Below are 27,031 nucleotides of genomic sequence, written 5' to 3' on the forward strand. Positions count from 1 at the left end.
TGTTATATGATGTTATTGTCCTCCCTCCCACATTGTACTACACTGTGGAATATCTGCCTGAGGTGTGGGGCAATCCTGAGGTGTGGTGCAATCCTGAGGTGTGGTGCAGTGAGTGAGCAAGGTTTTAAGCTGGAGATGCCCCCCTACCATGGGGTTTAAAACTTATTAGCAATGCTAGTGAAATTCAGCACGTTACAATATAACAGCTGGAAAAAAAAAAGAGAATAATTTTTTTTATACATCATAGATCAACCAATGGGAGCACAAACTTTTGGAGTTGCGCCCCCCTGCCTGCTCTCCCTCGCTTTTGCGCCCCCCACACCTCGCTCCGCGGCGTCAAATGACACTGTGGGGTCACATGACCCCGTTACCATGGAGACGCCGTGTGACGTCACTCCACATGACACCGCAACATCATTTGACGCTGCGTTGCCATGGTGACGCGTCACACCAACTGAACCTCGGTATGTTTGTTGCAGAGGCCTCACGCAATCCCACCGGCATTTAATTTTAATGCCTCGGGGAAGAGCACGGGGCCTTTGCAAGCGCCCGTGCCCCCCCCAAAAAGTCCCGCACCCCCCACTTTGTGCACCGCTGGATTAACCTTTACCAATATTATAGGCAGTGAAACATTCCTAAACTAGGGAAAGAAAAATCCCTTTAAAACATTGTTATTTGTACAGGTGCAGGCTGATGACTCCCCTGGCTGAGGTGTGAAACGTTGGTATTTAATATCATTTGTTTTATATATATATATATATATATATATATATATATAGTTATGGTGGGTAAATAAAGTGACAAAAACCCTCCACAGTAAAGCATAAAGCAACTGTAAATATTACTGTATGTTCATTTGCATGTGTTAGACAGGTCTGCAACCCTGTCTTTCCCCATTATCGCCCAGCATACAGCGCTTCCACTGCAGCAAGGCATTCTGGGAAATGACATGCAAATGAGTACTCAGTGCCACCTTTTGTCTCAAGCTCGTATTACACAAGCAAATCCTCAAGCCAATGCATGCTGTTTTAAACACAGCTTTTAGACAGAGGCTGGGATGACGCATCTCATCTGATGAAAACAGTTTAGCTGTTGAAACGCGTAGGGCCAGGTGTGCTGTGGATTCCTGCAGCGTTGATCTATGAGTTCTGCCTGACATTCTCCTGCTTGCCATCTCCGTGCACGGCGTGACGTCATCTGTTCGTTCCGCCGCAAACATTGTCCCCGGTGGGACCCTAAACTATCTGGAGGTGTGTTCCCGGGGAAAGAATACTGTGAGGAGCCTGATTACGTGAGTGCCTGCTGGCAGAGATACACGGGGGCTGTACTGGATGCAGTGGTGTCACGGAGCAGAGTAGCAGAGCAGCAGTGCTTACAGATCCTTTGGAGCATGAGTATTACTCATACAATGCTTTTTTATCTTATGTTTGCGAGTTCATTTTATGAGCCTTTTATTGGGAATTAAACCATTTTTTGCACAGTAATGCACTAGGATTGGGCGCTTTTTTCTTCTATTATATATATATATATATATATATATATATATATATATATATATATATATGTATGTATGTATGTATGTATATGTATATATATATATGTATGTATATATATATATATATATATATATATATATATATATATATATATATATATATATATATGTATATGTATATATATATATATATATATATATATATATATATATATATATATATATATATATTTTTTATTAAAATCAGTGTGTGGCAATGTTATTTGGTAGGGAAAAAAATCCTACCAAATACAAAAGTACTGTACTGTACAAGACTGAATGATTTACTCACTAATGCTCCCTCCTCCTCTCTTTCATGAAATATGCTGAGGGGATTTAGAGTACAGCCTTTTAGTAAGACAATCAGTTGACAAATGTTTAGAATCATAGCTTGTGGGGAGAACAACGTACATTCGATGAAAGAAGAGCAAAGTAATTCCACTAGAAATAAAGGTAAAACATTTGACATACCTGTAGAGATTAGAGAATAGTTGCAGATGAATTTGCAGAAATACTGCAATTGCAGAGAAGGCATGCATTGCCAATTGCCATTTTCACAGCTTGCCATGTATTTGTTCTTTTGCAGTAATTTTGCCTACCACTGGCACTGGCTAAAATCAAATGCTAAGTATGTGGTTTCAATCAAAAGAACAAGCTCCTTTATGCATTCAGATTTCTGAAGAGTTTAATTTCAGCTCTTTTCTTGCCAACTAGAGGCACATGTGAAACCAAATAACTTAAGTGCAGTAGCTTAAATGCTAATTTGCTATTTATATTACCAACACATTACATCGTTCTCTTGTGGGGCAAATTGCCAATGTGCTGCAAGAATTACATGTGGAACAGTTACTGCTGCCCTCAAAATAAGTTGCAAAACATGTCAACGGTATGACAAGTTTCATTAAATTACAGTTAGCCATAACTCTCAAGCTTCGAAAGCTCAAATAAATGTACCCAAAAAAGTAAGCGCTATGCCCTGCAATTTCACAAGTGTTCTGAGCACAATTCATTTTTTTTTAGAGAGACTAGTAGTCGTATTGTTTTATTCTTGTTGGGAGCAAATCACAAGTCTGAATTCAGCCTTTAAAGGGTGGAACAGGTGATGAACCCAACTAAAGCAGAGCAGAACCAATTTCCTTTTGTGACTTGTACAATGGAATCATATCCCTCCCTAAATCAATGTCCTGCACACATCGTGGTCATTCAGTGGTGTTCATGCATTTTTTTTTTGCTGGACTTGGAGCAGAGGATCACAACAACTCATGTAATGTCAACACTGATTTAGAGAGGGCAGCGAGAAGTCAACAAAATGAGTGCCCCAATTTGAAAAAAAATAATAATCGCCTTGTTATCTAGTTCTTTGCTCAAGTAGTAAGTACCTGTTTTCTACGTCTCTAAAATGGTTAGGAGCCTCACTGTGCAAATAGTATTAAACTATTAATACACTATTAAAACTGTAACCACACGCACTGTTGTGCTCCATGTGGTTTCCTTCTCTCCTTGGCCAAACCCTGAGGCTCGTGACACCTCCTCCTGATTGGGTTCGTTAACCAGTAGCAGCCAATCAGGATGGAGGAAGCTGCCCAGCCCCCAAGCAACAGCCCTTTCTCTCCCTGCTCAGGGAAATCCTGTGACCCCCCCGCCCAGCCAGCCAGGTCACTATGTCCAGAGATGTAATACCTCTACACATATACACACGTCCAGTATTACCTCTAATTTTTTACTGGACAGTGTCCAAATACAGGACATTCCGGTTTAATACGGGACACCTGGCAACCCTAGTGAGACTGTACATAATTAATTTCTCACGTAAAGTTGGTTTCTTATGTTTTTCTTCAGCCAGATTCTACTTGCTACACACCGTAGCGTTATTACAACTGTACTGTATTGTATTGTCAACGGGGACACGGGAAGGAAACAAATGATAAAAATTGGGCGGATGCGGCATACATGGAGGACATTTTAAAAAGTCTTTCAGACTAAAAATAAATAAATAAAATAAAAAGAAATCACAGTATTGGTGGACAGAATATGTTAATAAGGCAGGAAAAACATGTAGTCTAGGGAGGTAAAATATAAGAATCAGCAGTCCGTTGATCAAAACGGACCGAACACATCAATAGGGCACTGCTCATGAAAAAAAATGAACCTTCTAATCTTCATCAAAACGGACGGTAATCCGATTGACGAGAAATGTTTTGGCTTTGAAATTCTTTCAAATTATGCAGTGAGGCAAAAAAAAAAAAAAAAATGTACCCCCAAGGCGGAAGTCCACACCATTACTTTAAAACATCGTAAGGTTTTAAAATAATAGCTGAACGTGAAATAATCATGAAAAGGAGGTCTCCAAAGTATTCATCTTTGCACATCAGTAAGCCAATAAAGGCATCATCTCATCTTAACCATTCAGTGTATTTTCTGACAAACCGTTCCTTTTCTGCTGCCTTACACCAGTCCACTCTCTCGTGACATGTGAAGGCTTTAGTCTTATTATGAAGGCACTAGATAAAGCACTTTGAAGTGGGATTACCCTCAGGACAAATAAAAATACTAGTTGGAAATAGAACATACAAATAACATAGAACCTCAAATGGTAACCCTACCCTTGCGTGTCTCTTGCAGGACTGGTTTACTTTAAAGCTCAATGTCTGTTAAATTATGGTTTCGATGTTATGACCAACTGATAAAAATATGGAGAAATAAAAATAAAATACGGAATTAAGGTTGAGCTTAAATTCTCGTGCAACTAAAAAAAAAAAAAAAAAAAAAAAAAAAAAAAAAAAGGTAAATGTACAGTATTGAGTATACATAATGAGGATTTATTTTGTACTCCAAATCGTGATGATGCAGTATGTTTCTTCAGATTGACACGATCCTGGCAAGGGGTACAGAGTGAGCAAGTAGTTACATTTTTGACTAGTGGTATGTTAGAGCAATGCTCATAAGATCGCCAAGACACAAGTCAAATCATCTTCAGAAAAAACTCTGCATGAAAATATTGCTACGCTTTGGGTTTCAAATGTATGCATGCTCAATGGTCCAATTATTTTCATAAACAATTTTTTTTTATAGTACGGTTTGTAATTTCACTGGGCACAAGCTATATTGTGCATAAACAGTGCTATGTGGTGTATTTGTGATTCCAATATTACAAGACAAAAAAATTGCTTTTTGTTACGTTGTAAGTGTTGCTTTTCAATTGAAGGCGTAGCTTAGTAAGAACACTAGCTCTGCAGCAGATGTACCTTGTCCAATATCTAGTATGATCTTGTTATGGGAACTTGCCCAACTTACATTATCTCTACAAACTTACATTATCTCTACGCTTCAGGCACCAAAAATTAGATTGTAAGTTTTTTTGGGAAAGGTACTGTACACATGGTGCCTGCAAAATGGAAAGTACAGCGCTGCATACCATTCTTTGGACTGTAGCAAACTTCGAATATTATCCATTATCACAATGTTTACTTGTATGGTGGGACAGTTCTAGGGCTACATTACAATTAAATGCACAATAAAAAGTGTTTTTCCTTTTTTTCCTTGGAAAGGTGAGAGACAAACAGCAGGGCTTAACAACAAAACAATGAGACTACTGCACGTAACTAACAAATTAAAAAAACACCTAGGCTAATTAGTCAGCATGTGACAATAACTTTATACATGCCTGAATGGAAAAATACATTGGGAAGTGTGTGTTCAACAACAGGGAGATCATGTCACTGACAGTCCCAGGGTTTAAACATCCCCAATACATTCCAGAAGAAATTACGCCATTCATGGACTGAGCAGTCTGATATTTTGGTTACAGCTGGAGGACTGCAATAGTTTACAGTAAAGGAGTAAGCTACAGTGTATAGGCAAGTGGCACCACTTACAATCACTGGTACTACATCTTACAAATGAAGGCATGTCTCCATGATACACTGTAGTACCCTGTTGTCATACTGTTACAGATTACCAATATGACATCTTTCATTATTTTACTTCCACTCTTTGTAAATAGCAAAGCATGGAAATTACTCTTGCAGACGGTACATTGATTTCCTAACTGTTCACCAATGTCTGCTCCACAGATCTTTAACTTTTCAATCGCCGACACCGATACCAAGTGATCCCTAGCGAACAAAGCTATGTTTTCTTAATAATAACAGTTGTATAAACAGAAGATCGTCTCAGCTAAAGGGAAACCAACATCAAAAAGCTGTAAAACATGCAACCCTAAACTCCCCTTTCTTTGAAGGCACTCGTTTGAAGAGAGGTGTTTCTAGTTATGGGTGAATTAAATGAGAATTCAGCTGCAAGAAACGGACTTCCAGTCCCTGTGAAAGACTAATTAGATCCATGTGAGGAGCAGCGTCAGGAACGGCTTCACACATTAAAAGAGAAGCCACTAGTCGCTCCTTTGAGAAGGCTGTATCAAAACATTTAGTCACAGCTGATGCACTTTCACACTACAACAGCAGTATTTTTTTTTTATTTTTTTTAATACTGCTAGCAAGATTGTGAAGAAGAAAAATTAATCAGAGGAAGTGTGTATTCTTAATGTCATCGCAATCATTTTGTTATTTCCGCTCATGTTTTGACACCGTTTTATTTTTTTTTAACTTAGAATTTTTATTAAGGTTTTCAAACATAAATGGGAAGGGGTACAGAAAAAAAATTAAAGGGGGGAGGGGGGAACAACCATTTTGTAACAGAATTCTTATAATCAACAGCAATCACATTGCATACAAAATTTTGCGTTTTATAACATTTTATCAGCGACACATCCTACACTAATCACTCCCAGATCCTCTGACCTATTGGGGCCTCACCCCTATCCAACATCCCAGGGATCCCAGACTATCAAACTTCCTTGTGGTGTGATTCAAAAAGGAGTTGTGTCTTTCCATTAATTAATTGTACATCGTTAACCCTTCTAATAACCTCTTCTGGAGGGCGGCAGCGTCTTTTTCCACGCTGCGGCTACCTCGCATCTAGCCGTGGTTAATATATGCATAATTAATTTAGCTGAGTAATGATTTACATCTTCCATAGGTTTAGCCAAAATGATTAAAATTGGGTCTAGCGGAACCTTGATTCCCGTCACATCTTCTATTAATTTCAAACTGTCCTCCAGTATGTCTGCATGACTGGGCAAACCCACCATATACGGCTAAATACCCTATCTGTCCGCACCCCCTCCAACATCTATCGGTCGCCTCCGGAAACATTTGCTTGAACCTTTTGGGGGTGTAATACCAGCTTAACACAATTTTGTAAATATTCTCTTCTGTACATATAGAAGTTTTGCCCGCATTATCCCATATATCTTCCCAGTCTTCCCTTGTTATTTCTGTCTGGAAATCCAGAGCCCACTGGTCCATATATTTATGGGCCGGGGTCTCCTTTTGGGGGATTAAGCCTTGGTACAGGGATGAGATCGGGCCCTTTTGATATTTTTTGTTTTGCATAAATCTTCATATCGTGTATATTTAGGGAATTCCTCCTCATAGACACCCTGTCGCACAAAATGTCAGACCTGCATATATTTAAACACCTCTGTCCGATGTAAACCATATTTTCTCATCAGTTCCTCAAACGACATCAACTTATCTTTTTCTAATAAATCTCCCATTTCTAGGATTGCATTCTGCCTCCAGGCTTCAAAGTCCTGACCCTGAAACTTCGGCAAAAACCCTGGATTACCGATTTAAGTCTAGATGGAATTGACATAACTTTGTATTTCTTTTTCGCTGACTGCCAGATTTTCAAAGTAAACCCGATTACCGCCGGCTCAGGCTATCTCCCAAGCCCAGTCCTAGAGCTCGACCACAGCAGAGTATGTAGGCCAACCGGGTATTTGAGTGAGCTTTCCAGATCCACCTAAGCATAGGTTCCTCCCGGGGAATGCCAATAAACCATTTGTTTCAAATGAGAGGCTATATAATATTTTAGAATAGTTGGGATAGCTAAAGCCCCTCATTCTTTAGACTCCAACATAATTGACCTACCTATTTCTGAGTTATTTATGTTTCAAAATAAATTGCATAATACGGTTTAGGATTTCTTTTATATTTGTATGTTGGACAGATATTGGTAATGTTTGGAAATAATATAGACGTCTGGGGAGAATATTCATCTTAACCGCGGTTATACACCCTATCCAGGAACTATAGTGAGAATTCCACACTTGTAGTCAGGATACTTATATTTATATGATGAGTTATAGTCCCTAGTAAGGTATATTCCCAAATACTTCAGGTGGGTCTTTTTCCACCTATAATCAAAATGCCGTTTAAGAACGTCGACCTCACTTTCCATTAACGTTAAATTCAGCGTTTCCGATTTTCCCACATTAACTTTATACCCAGACAATTCCCCAAACCTGCGGAGAGCGGATTGTAAATTCGGCAGAGATGTCAATGTTTTAGCTATAGTAAGGATAATATAATCCGCAAAGAGTGATAGTTTGTCACACTCATATTTTATATTAACCCCTTGTATATTTGGGGAAGCTCTGATTGTTGCCGCAAGGGGTTCAATTGTCAAGACAAAAAGAAGAGGACAGAGGGGACACCCCTGTCCAGTCCCGTTCTTAATTGTTACCATATACCATGGCTATCATGTTTGGTATAGAGCACGGACCACTTGTAAAAAAAAAAAAGAAGAAAACCTGAGAATCTAAATGCCTCCGACATCTTGTCTAAAGTCCCATCTTATCCTGTCAAACGCCTTCTCCGCATCCAGGCTCAAAAACCCACCTGGTGGTAATGGATTAATCTAGGGAGTATTGGGTTCAGCCTGTTGGCCAAAATGTTTCTATAAATTTTCAAATCCGTATTAAGCAAGGAGGTCGGTCTGTAGCTACCACAACATAATGGGTCCTTACCCTCTTTAGGAATCACCACTATATTGGCATTCGTCATCGGTGGTCAGATTTGTTTTCCGCTGAGAAAATCAATAAATAGATCTAGTAAACATAGTCCTAGGATTCCTATAACATTTTTGTAGTTCAAAATTTGAGACAGTGCAAAAAAGAAGTGTGCTAATAGCGCTAATGTTATGAAATATACTTAGTGTTACTATGACACTATAGTGAATACCAGAATCTTATAAATATAAGCCAGGCTGCCAGGAAAGACTGACCGAGAAAGATCATACAGGATAGAGACTATCCGTAACGCTATTTGGAATCCTGCTTGTCGTAAGTAGGATTTCAATTTTTCTCACTGGATGAGCATCATCTAAGTCAATTATTCCCTTGATCAAGACATTTGTCTGTTTTATAGTATTTTATCAAATTTGTTTTCTAGCATATCATTAGGTGTTGTTTAGTGGTTTGTTTGTTTGTATGTTAGTCTGTTAGTTAGTGTTTGTATTGTTTTACCAACAGTTAACAGCAGTTACACACTATGATAATCTCATGTGTTTATTTCCACATATTATGAGATCGCCTCCAAGACACACCTGAAGGTTCCCGGACCATCCAGACTGGACATAATTATATGGTCAGATGTCAGTATTTGATGTTTGGACTTTTTTCCAGGTGCCAGATTATATTTGTTTTATGTTTTTTACAAAATTTGAGAAACCATCTGGGCCCAGAGCTTTGATGGCTTCAGTGAGCTAACACCCTTACCAACTCTAACCGGGTTATTTTTGTATTTAAAACTTTCTGGTCTTCCTCCGATATCTTAGAGACTGTAACCTCCTAAAGCGAAGTCTCAATCTGGGTAAGGTCCGGGGGTTTAGCATTCAGAGTTGAATTGTCGAGATCATAGAGATCCGTATAAAATTTAGCAAATTCCTCTGCTATCTTTGAGGGGTTACAGGTCACTTCTCCCCCTTTTAACCTAATAGCTGAGTCTAATGCTCTCAACCGGAAACCTCTAAATTTATTAGCCAAAAAATAATCCGCCTTATCATAGTACGTTTGCTTGGTCCATTTAAAGGGCTCTCTCTACATCCTCTAATTGCACCCTCTTGAGTTCCTCCTTTGCTTGAGTCAGGATTTTATACATTTTCCTTGATGGATTATTTTTATGCGATTGTTCTAATTTTACAATTTTTTCTGTAACATTTATTTTTGTTCTTTCTGTGTGATGCTATTGAGATTAGCTGTCCCCTGATCATGTCCCCTGATCGTGGCCTTATGTGCCTCCCATAGTGTTGATGTTGATTCTACAGAGCCACTGTTGATATGGAAATAATTTTTGAGTGAGTAGTGCCCTCAGCAGATCGATCGTCATCCATGTTGTCTTCTCGAGATCTTTGGTGCTGGCCCGATCCATCCCTGGGGGTCATACCCAGTGCCGACAGAAAAGATGCCGATTCCTCGGGGTAACGGATTGAGATCTGTCTGCCTTCATGATTTACCACCAGCCGGAACGGAAGGCCCACCAGTAACGAATACCCTTTTCCTGGAGAACTGCCATTACAGGTCGCAGCCCTCTCCTCCTTTCGATTTTCATCCTGGATAGATCCTGGAAAATCTGGATGGAATTGTTTTCAAATTCAATGGAGCCTCTGTTTTTGCAGCCTTTTATAATCCTTTCCTGGGTTGCATATTAGTGGAGTCTTAGAACCACGTCTCTGCTTCTTTTAGGGTCATCAAATCTCTGACCTAAGGCTCTATGGGCTCTATCCATCAGAAGATCGCCATCTTGTAGCTGGGGTCAATTGACGTAAACAGTTTCTTAAGATATAGCTGGAGGGCTTCTTCACATACCGAATTAGGAACATATGTGGATTCGTAGATTCTGCCCCTGCTCCCTGTTCTTCAGGTCGTCTATGCAGTCCCTCATATCTCTAATCTAGTCATTGAGACGCAAGACCTCATCATCAGTATTTACCTGATTTTGCAGGGAAATATCCATCTTACTTTCAAGCTCCGAAGTTCTTTTAGCCAGTATGGAAACTTCTGTTTTAAATTCCCTTACAGCTCTATCCAGAGCTGACTGAAAGCATGTTCTGGAGGTCCTGCTTTGTGATTACTGTGTCATCCTAAGCCATATCCAGCTCACTGTTTGAAGCAGATCTCCCTCCTGCCCCCTCCTCTGCTGGGGCCCTCTCTGCAGAGTTTCTAAGGGTTGCTTTTCTGCCAGGGATATCCCCCTCAGCTTGTCTCCTTTGTTTACCTTTGTGAGTGCGCACTTCCACGCACGCACGCACACAGCACGGCGGTGCCATCTTTGTTTTTTTCTTTTCAGACACCAATGGCTGCCCGCAGCTGAAACGGGCGAGATCAGGGGTCCCCGGCTTCAGAGATTTCTTCTGCGCCATCCCTACTGGTTACTCCGGCCTGTGTGATGTCCCATGGGGCCAATCAGTGCGGCGATCGGGGATTATATCAAATTATGCTGGCGGAGTGCACGGAGCTTCCTTAGCTTGCGTGCATCCGCGTGACGTCACGCACCCCCTCTTTTTGACACTGTCACAGTGTACATAACTGCAGTTGAAATCATGTAAACAAGGGTGACAGAATGCCAAGGATTAAATATACAAATCTCCACTACTGAAGAGGCTTTCAAGGCATGACACCAAGGCAAATCCCTTTGATAACTGGAAAACCCTTTAAAGACCCAGTACTTCTAAGTAACCTATATGCACTTAAGCCTAGAATTCATTTTTTAGCATTTTTAATGACTGTTTCATCGTTACCAAAATGTTTAACAGCTTTTATAATGAACGCACATATGCTTAGCTAGTTAGCACAGCATTATTCCGGTGTATAGGTATTTCCTAATTCAAAACATGCAGTGTTAATAGACATTAATGAAAAGCTTGCTACTGATCTGAGATTTGGCCGCCATTTTGTTTCCCCATCAGGAGATTTAAACCCAGTAACTTCACCGGTAAGTATCTTGGGAACGGGTGAGTGGGTGAGGGTTCCTTGGAACTGAAAATAGAGGTGTTTGGCTCAGGGGTAAGTGGAATTGCTCCTTTAAATTGATAAAGGAGAAGTAAAGGCAATTTATAAAAAGAAAATCTGGTTCTGAACTCAAACTGGGGACTGGGGATTTAAGTGTGTTGATAGCAAGTATTGATGTCAAGATTTGGGTTTGCCCTGCATCGATAAGGCATGATCTCCAAGAATGTGAGATAGATATACAATCATCATTTTCAAGAAAGCCAGAAATGTAAATAAAATTCTGGCACTCAGCAAGCTCAAACCAATGGGAATTATAAGTGCAATAGGAGTTGATGCATCACTTGTAAACAGTCACCAAAGATGCATTTATCTGCCATACTAATGGTGATGCATTTAAAGTTGGGGGACACATTAATTGTCTGACTACTCATCTATATTATTTACTGTGCCCAGGTATCAGGTTTTTGGAACACACACATTATCATCATTGGTAATACTATCCATGGTATTCCCAGACATTTTTTAAAAACTATTCTGGGTCTCTCAAAATCATTAGTCTGCAACAGGTCCTACTCTTATTAGGGTGGAGACAGGTTCAAGACCCTGGGCAAAAGGGAATCTTTTTGGATTTATAGTACAGTATATAATATACACTTATCCCATTAACTGTATGTATCAAGATGATTCACTAAAAACTGAGAAATGGTCTCTCATCCCAAAGTAAGTCAATGAAAGAAGTCTTCTAGTTAGCAGAATTCATGTGCCGGCCAGTGAGCAATGGAGCCACCTACAAGCAAAATGTTAGCACTTCCCATTGTAAACAAATACTGATATTTTACACTAGATGTTTACGGTATTCTTCCATTATCGATGGTCTAACTCACTGAAGCAAGAATTATTCCATAATGATGTCATTTCTTTGTTGTTCCAGAATCCCCAACTATTAAAGTTAACAAGAAAATATTACATTTCACATACATAATACTAGTGCAAACTGCTGCACCCAGGGTTGAGTTCATGTAATGATGAAGGTCTGTTCTTCACACACAAAGTTCCTTACTAATCTTTTGCAATAATTGGTTTCTGGAAGAAAATAAAACAACACTTACAGAGAATTGATCCTTCAGCCTGCTCAATGTAATGGCGTGATTTCTGCCATCTAGCAAAATGGAGAGATCCCAGGACTTCACGTCGTTTGTAGCCATTGGAACCCTAAGGAAATGGCACAAAACTACGTGAGAGTTGAAAACGTGGTTATCATGTCACATTCTGTTCATTATATATTATACAATGCAATGTATACAGCACTCAAAGTACTGTAACTAAAAAGTATGATGATTGATTCGCCGTGTTGTTTCTTCTTTGAAGGGAAAGAACATGTAGCTTAACAAGTGTGTCACAGTTGGGTAATGATCATTAAAAGAAACAATTTGGGCATTAAAAGCTCTTCACACATATAAACATGCTCACAAACCACACTTCTTTAAGAGCCTGGTTAAAAGCCTCCTTGTCTCCCCCTCCTTCTCCCATGGCGCCTATTAACTCATTGTCAAGATTAAAGTGTAATCCCAGGGCTAAATTCACTGGCACATTACTCAATAATGCTCCTTTCTATTCAAAAGGTAGAGACTAAATCATCCCAACCAAAGGCACATTGGACAGAGGTCACTGAAACACATCAGCTGCTCTACACCTTGGGTTTCAGGTCAGCACCTTTGTAAACTGTAAGATCCTCTGAAACACGCGGCTACCTTATAAATAACGGGAAAGAAAAATTATACATTTCGTCTAAAATATATGTTTATAACAAAATAAACCATTTCAAACCTCATTATTTGTGTTTATTTTACCACCCAGTGAAATATTGTTCTTGCAAGTGGTAAATTGTAGTCGATTCAGTTAATAAAGATTTAATACCTTCAGTTAATATACTGCAATTAATGAGCAGCCAACACTGGTTTTCTAATACCATTTCTATTATAATACGGTTATGGGAAATATTTCTTGACCTATGATAATGAAGATGGGTTAGAAGATGGGTCTAAATCAGATTTTCATGTACTGTAGTTAGTTTATACGAGTGCCCCAACAGGGCTCAGACCCCCTCATAACATAAAAAGGGCATTGGCTTTGATTTTATGGGAAGAACAACAACTTGGTGGCAATGGACAAGAAGCAGCAGCAGTAGCCAGGCATAGTGAAGGGAGAGAATATCCTGGTAAAACGAACCCATGTCATGGCAAAGGCAGTTTCCTAAGAAAATATTGTATATCACTCCACAGCTACAGTACCATATTGGGAGAAGGAGCGGCTCAGTGAGTAAAGACACTGACTGGCACTGAGCAGGGGAACCTGGTTAAATTCCTGGTGTTGGCTCCTTGTGACCTTGGGCAAGTCACTTTATCTCCCTGTGCCTCAGGTACCAAAAACATAGATTGTAAGCTCCAAGGGACCTGTTCCTGCAAAATGTCTCTGTAAAGCGCTACGTAAAACTCGCAGCGCTATACAAGAACATGCTATTATTATATTGTGGAAAAGGCAAATATAGTCCACATATCAGTTCCTGGGAAGAGGTTGGATACACATGTTTTTGTTATGGACACATTCGTGTAGGGTGGAATTAGTTTTTTTTGAAGTGAAACTTCTTTAGTGGCACCTAGTCCTGATGGGATAAAACTGGATAGATGGGGGGCGAAATGTGAAACGGAAGTGACGTCACGTAATGGACGCCGCTCCGCTCACACATCCCCTGTCACATGTGGCCGCCGGCGCCGCTCCTAATCGCCGCCGCACCCCTCACCCCCCACCCTCCCTACACCCGGTTGCTGACATATCCTAACGGCCGCTGTTCCGCCGCTCCTAACGGCCGCTGTTCCGCTGCCATGCCGCGCATGCGCAGTTGTGATGGCGCCGCTGACGGATGCCACACATGCGCAGAAGCGGATGGCAGCGGCGTCGTTCCCCCCACACGCTCCTAACTGACGTGGGCGTCGCGGGCCCCCTGTGCCCGCAGGAAGCGGTGGCACACGGCGCAACCCGCGCGGCACAGGGGCTCGGCGCCGGAAGAAAGGGTGACCCGGGCGGGCCGGGCAGCGGACGAGTAATCTCGCCCGTGGCCGGTCACTCATGCCCGTGCCGGGCGCATGTACCCCGCGGCGGGGAGAGGGGTGCAGGGGTGCGCAGAATTTGCGTATGGGGGGGCCGGGAGGGGGGGTTGCGCAGAATTTGCAGACGGGGAGGGGAATACGGGAGGGGAAGAAGTGGTGCGCAATTTTACACCCCGCCCCTGGCTGCAGCAGGACACACACACTGACTGACCCCCACACACACACTGACTGACCCCCACACACACACACACTGACTGACCCCCACACTGACCCACACACACACACTGACTGACCCCCACAGACCTTGACTGACCCCCACAAGGACCCCCACACACACACACTGACTGACCCCCACACACACACACTGACCCCCCCACACACTGACTGACCCCCAAACAGACCCCCCACACACACACTGACTGACCCCCACACAGACCCCCACACAGACCCCCACACACACACTGACTGACCCCCACAGACCTTGACTGACCCCCACACAGACCCCCACACACACACTGACTGACCCCCACACAGACCCCCAGACACACACTGACTGACCCCCACACACACACTGACCCCCCCACACACTGACTGACCCCCAAACAGACCCCCCACACACACTGACTGACCCCCACACAAACTGACTGACCCCCACACACACTGACTGACCCCCACACACACACTGACTGACCCCTACACACACACTGACTGACCCCCACACACACACTGATGACCCCCACACAGACCCCCACACACACTGACTGACCCCCACACACACACTGACTGACCCCCACAGGCCCCCACACAGACACTGACTGACCCCCACACAGACACTGACTGACCCCCACACAGACACTCACACACACACTGACTGACCCCCAAACAATCTGACTGACCCACACACACACACTGACTGACCCCCACACACACACTGACTGACCCCCACAGACCTTGACTGACCCCCACACAGACCCCCACACACACACTGACTGACCCCCACACAGACCCCCAGACACACACTGACTGACCCCCACACACACTGACTGACCCCCAAACAGACCCCCCACACACACTGACTGACCCCCACACAAACTGACTGACCCCCACACACACACTGACTGACCCCTACACACACACTGACTGACCCCCACACACACACTGACTGACCCCCACACAGACCCCCACACACACTGACTGACCCCCACACACACACTGACTGACCCCCACAGGCCCCCACACAGACACTGACTGACCCCCACACAGACACTGACTGACCCCCACACAGACACTCACACACACACTGACTGACCCCCAAACAATCTGACTGACCCACACACACACACTGACTGACCCCCACACAGACCCCCACACACACACTGACTGACCCCCACACTACCCCCACACACACACTGACTGACCCCCACACAGACCCCCACACACACACTGACAGACCCCCACACAGACTCACATACACACACAGACTCAGACTCACATACACACACAGACAGACTCACATACACACACTGACTCACATACACACAGACACACAGACACACACTGACTGACACACATATACACACATACACACACTGACTGACACACATACATACACACACACACTGACTGACACATACACACACACACTGACTGACACACACACACACTGACTGACATACATACATACATACACACACACTGACTGACTGACCCCCAAACACACTGACTGACCCCCACACAGACCCCCACACACACACTGACTGACCCCCACACAGGACCCCACACACACACTGACTGACCCCCACACAGGACCCCACACACACACTGACTGACCCCCACACACACACTGACTGACCCCCACACACACACCGACTGGCCCCCACACAGACCCTCACACACACACTGACTGACCCCCACACACACACTGACTGACCCCCACACAGACTCACATACACACACTGACTCACATACACACACTGACTGACACACATACACACACACTGACTGACACACATACACACTGACTGACACACATAAAAACACACTGACTGACACACATACATACACACACACACACTGACTGACTGACTTACTTACACAAACACTGACTGACAAACATACACAAACACACACACACACACACACACACACGCTGACACACATATTCACACTCAGTGCAAATAGCTAATACAGGGGATGTGTGCCGAGCACGCGCATTATAAGTCAAATGTATTTGCGTTTTGTCAATGAAATTGTATTTTGATTTTTAATTAAAACATCACCAACACAAATACAATTTCTGTGACAAAAGTCAAAGAAGTTTCACTTACTATGCGCGTGCACAGCACACACAGCTTTTTTTTTTTTTTTATCTCATTCCGATATGAGAACAGGGTTCTTTGCAGTACTGATTCCTAAGGTGGGGAATCAAAGTCAAGTTGTACTGGCATCTAATCATTACCTAACCGAGACACCGTCTTTGGGCACAAGAGGAAGGTAACACTACCTCCATTAACTTTCAATTCAGGAAACTGGAAGACTAAATGCATGTGTTTAGAATTAAATGGAAATGTAATTCCCCCAGGAATTGTGGGTAAGTGGAACATTTTGAATCACTGTTTTGACAGACTAGTGTGGTGGAAAGTTCAAAATATCCATGACAACTGCCTGAGACATGGATGGGAGTTGAGCAAAAGGCACCTGCTGGGGAGATTTGAAAGGTGTCTGAGAAAAGGAGAATGGAGTATTTTGATTGGTTAATGTTAGAAATCTGTTTTGTAATGCTGAAAGAACCATATACTAACACCTTTTAACACCTCTCTTGGTTTACAAAGACGGAGAATTGCTTATGTGCGAAACTGGTCAAAATATTGTGTATGCCGAGAAGCATATGACGCCTTCGTGATTTAATAAACCCTGAGCAGAGTTTATGTCTACCATTGCTGGACAACCAGCACTTCCGATACGCTGTTGCCACCTCCACACCTCTTCTCTGAGCCAAATTAGAGTTTTGCTTTATTTGCTGTTCGAGACTAATCTCTCCAGGGTGAACACAATTAAGCAAATGCTTAGCATGGAACAGTAATTCCAAGCAACTAGATTGATAATGGTTTCTTATAAATCAGGCATTTTTAAATATTTCAGATATATCAACAACTCATTTCTACCTACTACTCTTGGCTGACACCCAGTCAATGTTGGTGATGCACGGCAAGAACAATAAGCCTTCTGTTGGGCCTGTGAATTTCTCACTAGAAGAATCTACTCTCTACCAGCTCCTACAGATGCTGAAAAAAAAAATTAAAAATCAGACATTCCAAAATATAGAATTCAAAAGTTAAATTAATATTTTACAGCTGCCAAAATCCATTCAATGTGCCTGCACTGTACAAAAAGATAAATACATTTAAATCTGTTTTCTCACTCTGGTGCAATAAATTGCCAAGTAGTGGTATAAATATATATATATATATATATATAAAGATCAAACAGTCAGCACTCTGATGTAAAGCAAAAGGCAGTTGCTAGTCCCATAGGGATCCACATAACATACAAACCAGCCCAAAGACCAGTAAGGAGACAGCAACCAACGAGGTGTAATCCAAAGAAGTCTGTATTGAAATAAACAGGTACACGAAAGCCAACGTTTCGGTCTCTCAGGGAGACCTTCCTCAGGGCCGTGCAAACACCACACTAACAGTGACCCTACTTATATACCCACACCCCTAGTGCAACCAATTAAACATAACCAATCACCAGCAACCTGTCATGATTTACCTGTTATGCAGCTGAGCACCGTTGAGAAACAACCAATGCCTGGACCAGAGGGAGTCATGCGGATCCACAAGCAGGAAAAAGCAATGTGGTAATCAGAGGCAGCCAACTCAGGCATCTGAGTCTGTAGATTCACGAGCAGGGAAACCCCTCCCGTGATCCAGGCTGCCTGCTCTGATGTCTATAGCCTGCGACCGGTGCCGGGAGCTACAGCGCGTCACCTGACTAGCCTGCGCGTCATAGGGCAAAGTGTGAGCCGGGGAGCCAATGGGAAACATCCATGCGCACTGGAAAGGTACGCAGTACCCTGATGGAGGAACCCTGGCAACCAAGGACGCCAGCACACAGTCCGCGCAGGCGCAGTAGTCAACACTGATAGAAAGGGCAGCGCTGCACCCACAGCACTAATGCAAGGCAGACACACGAGCCAAAAAAGGGCTGTGGCTGAAAATAAAGCCACAAAAGGCAGTGGTCAAGGTCCCAGGAGTGCCAGCTGCACCCCACAATATAAAACATGACAATAAAAAGACAATCAAAACAAGGGAGTGACAGTGTGCAAGGGAAGTGAAGCTATGGAGGAACAATGTCCACACGTCAAAAATATGCATGCAAACATAAAAATAAACATTCAAATATGGTCAAAAGATCAAAACAAGCAAAAATCAATGCGCAGGTAGCCATAACCAATTTACAAAAAACAGCCCAGTTTGAGCTCTTCGTTCAGTCCCCCTGGTGCCATAGTCCGCAGTTCAAAAATGAGTCTGGCCTCCTGTTGTAGCAAGATCTTGCCTCTGTCACCACCACGCGTAGGGATAGGGACCTGCAGGATAGGCATGCATCTAAGCGTTGCTAAGGAGTGTCTATGTTCTTTAAAGTGTCTCGCGACAGGGAGACATTTAAGGTCCATGTCATCGCCACCGCTCACTAGGGCTTTCCTGATGGTAGTACGGTGCATGGCCATCCGCTCCTTCAGCATCCTCACAGTTTTTCCAATATATAGAAGTCCACAAGGGCATCTGATGTAGTATACCACAAATTTGGATTCACAATTAAGTGCCTGTTGGAGTTTGATGGGAATGCCACTGTGGGGATGATTGTAGCTGGGGCCCAATTGCATGAACTGGCAGTTAGTACAGCCATGACATCGATATGAGCCTGGTTTCTTGACCAACCAGGTCTTGGAGGTGGCATATTTCTCTGTTGGATCCGATCCTGTCACCATGTCACCAATACTAGGGCCGCGACGGAAGCAGAACAGCGGTGGTTCCTTGGCACATGCTGAGAGGATAGGCGCATGTGCCAAGGAACCACCGCTGTTCTGCTTCCGTCGCGGCCCTAGTATTGGTGACATGGTGACAGGATCGGATCCAACAGAGAAATATGCCACCTCCAAGACCTGGTTGGTCAAGAAACCAGGCTCATATCGATGTCATGGCTGTACTAACTGCCAGTTCATGCAATTGGGCCCCAGCTACAATCATCCCCACAGTGGCATTCCCATCAAACTCCAACAGGCACTTAATTGTGAATCCAAATTTGTGGTATACTACATCAGATGCCCTTGTGGACTTCTATATATTGGAAAAACTGTGAGGATGCTGAAGGAGCGGATGGCCATGCACCGTACTACCATCAGGAAAGCCCTAGTGAGCGGTGGCGATGACATGGACCTTAAATGTCTCCCTGTCGCGAGACACTTTAAAGAACATAGACACTCCTTAGCAACGCTTAGATGCATGCCTATCCTGCAGGTCCCTATCCCTACGCGTGGTGGTGACAGAGGCAAGATCTTGCTACAACAGGAGGCCAGACTCATTTTTGAACTGCGGACTATGGCACCAGGGGGACTGAACGAAGAGCTCAAACTGGGCTGTTTTTTGTAAATTGGTTATGGCTACCTGCGCATTGATTTTTGCTTGTTTTGATCTTTTGACCATATTTGAATGTTTATTTTTATGTTTGCATGCATATTTTTGACGTGTGGACATTGTTCCTCCATAGCTTCACTTCCCTTGCACACTGTCACTCCCTTGTTTTGATTGTCTTTTTATTGTCATGTTTTATATTGTGGGGTGCAGCTGGCACTCCTGGGACCTTGACCACTGCCTTTTGTGGCTTTATTTTCAGCCACAGCCCTTTTTTGGCTCGTGTGTCTGCCTTGCATTAGTGCTGTGGGTGCAGCGCTGCCCTTTCTATCAGTGTTGACTACTGCGCCTGCGCGGACTGTGTGCTGGCGTCCTTGGTTGCCAGGGTTCCTCCATCAGGGTACTGCGTACCTTTCCAGTGCGCATGGATGTTTCCCATTGGCTCCCCGGCTCACACTTTGCCCTATGACGCGCAGGCTAGTCAGGTGACGCGCTGTAGCTCCCGGCACCGGTCGCAGGCTATAGACATCAGAGCAGGCAGCCTGGATCACGGGAGGGGTTTCCCTGCTCGTGAATCTACAGACTCAGATGCCTGAGTTGGCTGCCTCTGATTACCACATTGCTTTTTCCTGCTTGTGGATCCGCATGACTCCCTCTGGTCCAGGCATTGGTTGTTTCTCAACGGTGCTCAGCTGCATAACAGGTAAATCATGACAGGTTGCTGGTGATTGGTTATGTTTAATTGGTTGCACTAGGGGTGTGGGTATATAAGTAGGGTCACTGTTAGTGTGGTGTTTGCACGGCCCTGAGGAAGGTCTCCCTGAGAGACCGAAACGTTGGCTTTCGTGTACCTGTTTATTTCAATACAGACTTCTTTGGATTACACCTCGTTGGTTGCTGTCTCCTTACTGGTCTTTGGGCTGGTTTGTATGTTATATATATATATATATATATTTTAACAGAATATAATTTACAAGCATAAAGAGGAAAAATACAAGTTAAGGAATCACAGGATGATGCTACTAGCGTGACTTTTACTTTTCAGCAAAAAAACTCTAACTTTAAAGGTGCAATTCACACAAAATGAACTTCAAGTAAAATGTTTTTAAATGGGGTTACAAGTACTACTCCCCACCAAAAATAACTAAAACTAGACTTATAGAAACATGAGTTTTAAAGAAGCAACTCGGGCTGCTCATTTTGTTCTTCACATCATTAGATTTAGTGGCGCCTCTGCAGGTGAACCATGTTATTTTCAGCTACGGTGTGGAGGACACTGGTTCCTGACCTGCTTACCAGAATTGATACTGGTGTATTCCTTCTTTTTGGGGGGGTTCAATATGGCTGCCCAGTCTTCCACAAGCTAATGGTAAGTAGCAATGTAACCATATTCTTGTGTGTGTCAAATTCTCAGTGCTAAAAAGTAGTATCAACTTGTGTAATAGCTGCGAGGTCTGAAGGTCGCTATATGACTTTATACATAATGTTGATTGAAATAAAGTTTGTTTCAATTAAATATTCAACATGAAGCAATGCATCAATTTAAACATAATTGTGTGTATTTTTTTTAATTTATAACTAGTAAATATAAATTAGTGTAACCCCCCCTGCCCATATGGATTTTACATTGGATAATCTGTATACTTGGCTTCCTCAGTGTATAACCTAATTTGGGTGCTGGGTCCGTGCAGCTGGGTGGTGATGGAGAAAGGATGGGCACCAGGAATTTTATAGTTATGAACAGAGTGGTCTTTATTTACATTTCATGTGTAGCCCCAGCCCCCGTTTACCTCTGTGGCGGGTGCGGGAACGGGGGGGAAGGCTGCAGAGGGATGTCGGGTGCTGGCGAGTTCAGCGGCGGACCAGCAAGGCAGGGCACCGTCATGTTATGTGTCTCTTACATGTACAGTAAAGTCCGGCGCAGTAGAACCGGTTGCGGTGGACATCTTAAGAGTGGCTCCGCAAGGGACTACGTGTCCCAGCAGCCCCAAGGGTTGCATACTAGGTGGGGAAGCACAGCCAATAGGGCTGCAACATTCACACAGAGCTGAGGATAGGAGTTTGGCGCGAATGCAGGGACTACGCCAGTCGGGAGCAGGACGCCAAGCAACAAGGTAATGTCTCAGGTTCCAGTGGACCTGGGACTAGGCCACATTTCCCCTGTAGGCCCCAGCTAGTCCTCGACTCGCAGTAGTGGCACAGTGTGCATAGGGAAGTCCCTTCAGCTAGGGATGCTCACCTTAGGTGCATTATAGTGTTGCTGCGTCGTTGGACAGAGCCACGCGGCGAGCTGCGGCCTGTGGCATGGGACCAGACCACCAGAATTTAGAGACATTTAGGGACAGACTGCAGCGGGAGCACCCTCGATAGGTGGGACGGATGCACGAGGAGCGGAGGGACGCTTGGAGGATCCACATCGTGCGATCAGATGGATCTTTCTGTTCATTCAGCAGTACCTGGGTACAGGAGTGCCCACGTAGGTAAAGTGCACCAACGGTCCATAGTGGTAGCGCTACTCCCTACACTTGGGTGGGCTTGACACTGGGGATACTGGTGCCACCACACCCTAAGTACGTTGAGGGATATATCTTATATCATTATTGTGTTGTACAGTACTGTGGTATTGTTCTACTGTGTTATAATGTGTGTGTTAGTTAATTATTTATATATATATATATATATATATATATATATATCCTATTTCCTCAATTCTAAGACGCACCTTTTTTTCGATTTTCATATGTCTGAAATCGGGGTGCGTCTTAGAATCGATGTATTAAAAAAAGTGTCTACAGTACTAACCCCTCTTTTCACTTAACATGTTTCAGGAGAGGTCCCATGTCAGCGGAGGACAAAGTGTGCGGCGGCGGCAGGAGAGGTCCCGTCTGCAGATGGTTGAAGATGGACAGCGGGCGGGAGTGTGGTGGCAGCGGCAGGACAGGTCCCAAGTCTGCAGATGAATGAAGATAAGAAGACAGCGGGCGTGCGTTGATGGAGGCGGCTAATAGATCATAATAGCAGGAGCAGAGCAGCATAGAGGAACGGCTTGGGAGGTGCACCGAAGTTGACCGGTGTCTGACTTCCGGTTACAGTGTGCACCTCCCAAGCCGTTCCCCTATGCCGCTCTGCTCCTGCTCAGCGCTGCTGCTATTATGATCTCCTGCCGCCACCGCACGGCCGCTGTCTTCTTATCCTCATTCACCTGCACACTTTGGACCTGTCCTGCCGCCGCCGCACTCCCGCTCGCTGTCCATCTTCAACCATCTGCAGACGTGGGACCTCTCCTGCCGCCTCCGCCCACTTCATCCTCCGCTGACATGGGACCTCTCCTGAAACATGGTAAGTGAAAAAGTAATTTTCCTCGATTGTAAGGGCCAAATCAATGGCGCGTCTTACAATCGAAGGTGTCTTACAATCGAGGAAATACGGTATATATACACATACATATGCACACACACACACACACACACACCCTGTGTGTATTTACTAATATATTGGTTCCTGTGAGGGACTATCCTGCTGCGTTAGGATCCCTCTCAGGTGGAGGCGCTGTAATCCAAGAAGGAGACAACCCCAAGCTCCCAGCAGCGGAGGCTTAGGCCCCCTGTGAGCCATGCAGGTAACAGCAGCACAGGTAGTTTCCCTTAGTCACTGGGAATGGGGGCTACACATGGAAATGCAGCTTCTTCTCCAGATGCATTACTGCATTCCTGGAGAGGCACATTATTTGAAAAGTCTGTTAGTTGCTTGGCTATAGATCCTCCTATGGAATTCTTATTCTACTACTTCCAGAGTCCCTACCTTGGGCTACACTTCCCTCTCTTTAATAAAGAGAACTTAATTTCTGCACTGTGCCCTGCCCTGTCCATCCCATATGCATGCTTCAGTGCTGGGGTGGCAAGGTTAGATCCTTTTAAGTGTGCCACACATTATTCCCTGGAGATGCTAACCACGGAAATGAGTCAAAGGGGCTCCAAAGTTACGGCTTCTTTATGCTAGTCCTAGGGCTACAATTTGGGTAACCACTAGGGGACACACGCCTCCAATCTGGGTGCCTGTATTCCTCAGCTTCCCACATTCTAGAGAGCCTTACTTCAAAGTGCACTTCCCTATCTATAAAACACAAAAGGTGGTGCGTACCCTGTGCTACTTATTTACATTTGCAATATAAAGGTGGGACCACTCCCATGTCTCTCCTCCAGGTATCTGACAGGGAGTTCTTTTCCCTTCCTATTTATAACTCTCTTCCTGACTCTTGCGGAGCTAGGCCTCTGCTGAGTCACCCTAGATTGGGAGATGTATCTGGCATATTCCAGAAGCAGGGTGTGGACAGGCCCCTCTCTGGTCACTTTGCAACATACAATATCTAACTCCTTCAAACCCTTTGACCCCTTACAACCACATGGTAATCTCAAAGGAGGGTTATAAGTGAAATATTATTAATACTAGCCATTCTGTGTGACTAACTGTTGGTACATTAAATACTTTTTTGGTTGATCAATAGCTAGTTATTTATGCGCTAACAAGCGTTTACGCCAGGTTCAACTTGGATGATTTTGATGCAAGCGCATCTATATGTTTGGTGCACAGATATTGTTTTTTTAACGACATACTATTTACATGTGTCACACGCATCAATTAGTGTGCACCAATATACTTGACTAAAACCATTTTTGGACACGTAAAGCTGCAGATCAAGCCATATTCTACATGTGTTTTTTGTAATAAATCAGTTCTGTACTATGAGAAAAAACTTGTAGCATTTTTTTAAACAACTCTGAATGACATTTTTAATATATTATAATGTAACAAGCCTTTTTTGTTTCTATAGTAACCATTTACAAGGCACATCCCCTTCCTCTTCTGAAACATGCTCTGGCACACCCTCTTTTTGAGCCGTGCCCTCTCTCTAGCAGTGCACCAATTGTATCTAGTGACTGCCTGGTCACATGATCTTCCCCACAGAACAGTTTGCTGATCGATCACAGGAAAACTGATCGATCGGCCACTTAGCTAATTACTTAGTGTTGATTGTATTGATGCACATATTAAAGGGGGGGGGGAAAGGCAGCTTGGACTGCTGCTTTAGGCCATGATTCTACTAAAAACCGCTGGCGGCATCGCGCAGCACAACACAAAAACAAAATACATTTATCCAATTGAGGTTAACATTACCTCGAGCGACGTGCGCCACCTGGAACTGCAGGGCAGCAGACTGGAGAGGAGACAGAGGAATTTGTTATTGGGAGGCAACGGCCGCGTCACGTGAGCAGTTCAGTCAATGAGGGCGAGCAGCTCACGGCCACGCCTCCACCATGCCTCCCCTGCTTCTCTCCTCTCCTGTCTCCTCTGCCTGTTCAAGATGCTGCTCGGTGGCAGCATGAGGACGACGTCACCAGAACGCGCTGCCGCCAAGCATGGTATAATGAAAGCATTAAGGTGCACATTAAGGGAAAAAAAGTAAGTACATAGACTCACACAATCGCAAAACATTTGTGATTTCCGTGCCTTCATTTTTATACTCTATGCTTAGTACATAAGCCTCCGTTGTTTGTTTTTACATTCATCTCCTGAAAAAGTATTAAATATATGCATTTAAAACCAAGGAAAATAATAATAGAAACACAGGAAACCAATAAAATATTTCAAAACACAGGAATATTACGGAATGTAAAATTAATCTCTTTAGTCATACTTTTTCCCCGCGACAGAGGTGCTAAAAATTGATTTTACACTTCTAGAATTTACATGTTACAATAAAGAGGTGAAGATCATCGGGAAGCGCAAAACCATGTAAAACAGAAGAAAATTCCTGATGGTGCAGTATTGTGATTATTGTGTGAATAAATATTCAAGGTGCAGTGTGCTAAATACTCACAAGTATAGGGTGAGTATTGTTCCCATAGAGGTATCTTTAAATGACAGCCCGTCGGACCGTCAGACAGGTAGGTCTTAGTGGAATGGTAAGTGCTGGAGACCTTAAACGAATAACATAAGAACGGACATAGTGCGGACTGTATAAAAAATCTCTTTAAAAGTAAGTGTATATACAATGCACTCACAAGGTATAAAAAGAGTATAAGCGTTTAGATCACACAGATCGGATCTCAGCAAAGTAACAGCTGTTCTCTCAGTCCCCCCTCCGCCTCGGCGTGCGTGTCACTGGTGCGTCTCACCCAAACCGGAAACCGGAAGTGACGTCATCTGCTCTGGGGGACTCCGATCCTGTGGTAATCTTCACTCGTCAGCATCACTCTACGCGTTTCTCCGTATTGCGGTTTCTTCAGGAGTCATTGTTTATATATAGATATAATTTTTGAGCGCCACGTTTGATATATTTGCCTTTCACATGTTACAATAAACCTGTATCCAAGAACTTCTTGCACAATCAGGTCGAAATTGCTTTAGCCCTGCTTATAAAGTTACTGACTTCCATTGCATCATGTAAGGGAAATACATGGGGTAATCGGCATACTTGCCAACTCACCCCAAATCAACAGGGTAATAAGGATCCAGTAGAACAATTAGCCAAAAGGAGCAAAAAGATACTGTACACCAGCGTTCACCAATACCACTATGGAAAAAACACACACAAAAGATCTCACTATGTAGGTGTTTCTCCACAAATCCTTAAATGGGGTGAAGGTCCATCAGTGGTGGGGTGCTTCTCCTTTCAGAGTATTCCCAATTCTTGAATAAGGATAAGTAGATTCTGTATAGGGTTAGAAGACCACACGCACACCACTATAATGATGCAGATTATTTTATTCATAAAGTTAAAAAAATTAAAAAAGGGAAAGATTCCCACTCACAAGCTAGGTGCGGTCACACAGCAGATAGGCACAGCGTAGTAGATCACAAAAGGATCTCTCCTTATCTGCTGACTCCGTAGCCTCTACCT

At 43.6% G+C, this 27,031-nt stretch overlaps 1 protein-coding gene across 1 annotated transcript in view; it reads right to left on the bottom strand.

Moving 5' to 3' along the window:
* PCCA (propionyl-CoA carboxylase subunit alpha) overlaps positions 1 to 27,031 on the bottom strand; it is a 421,935-nt gene that overhangs the window by 152,779 nt on the left and 242,125 nt on the right. Inside the window, exon 19 of the mRNA XM_075590774.1 lies at positions 12,497 to 12,599. Within this exon, the coding sequence (XP_075446889.1) occupies positions 12,497 to 12,599 (103 nt within the window). The remainder of the gene's footprint in view (positions 1 to 12,496; positions 12,600 to 27,031) is intronic.

The sequence above is a fragment of the Ascaphus truei genome, chromosome 3 (assembly GCF_040206685.1).
Source record: "Ascaphus truei isolate aAscTru1 chromosome 3, aAscTru1.hap1, whole genome shotgun sequence".
In the NCBI taxonomy this organism is placed as follows: Eukaryota; Metazoa; Chordata; class Amphibia; order Anura; family Ascaphidae; genus Ascaphus; species Ascaphus truei.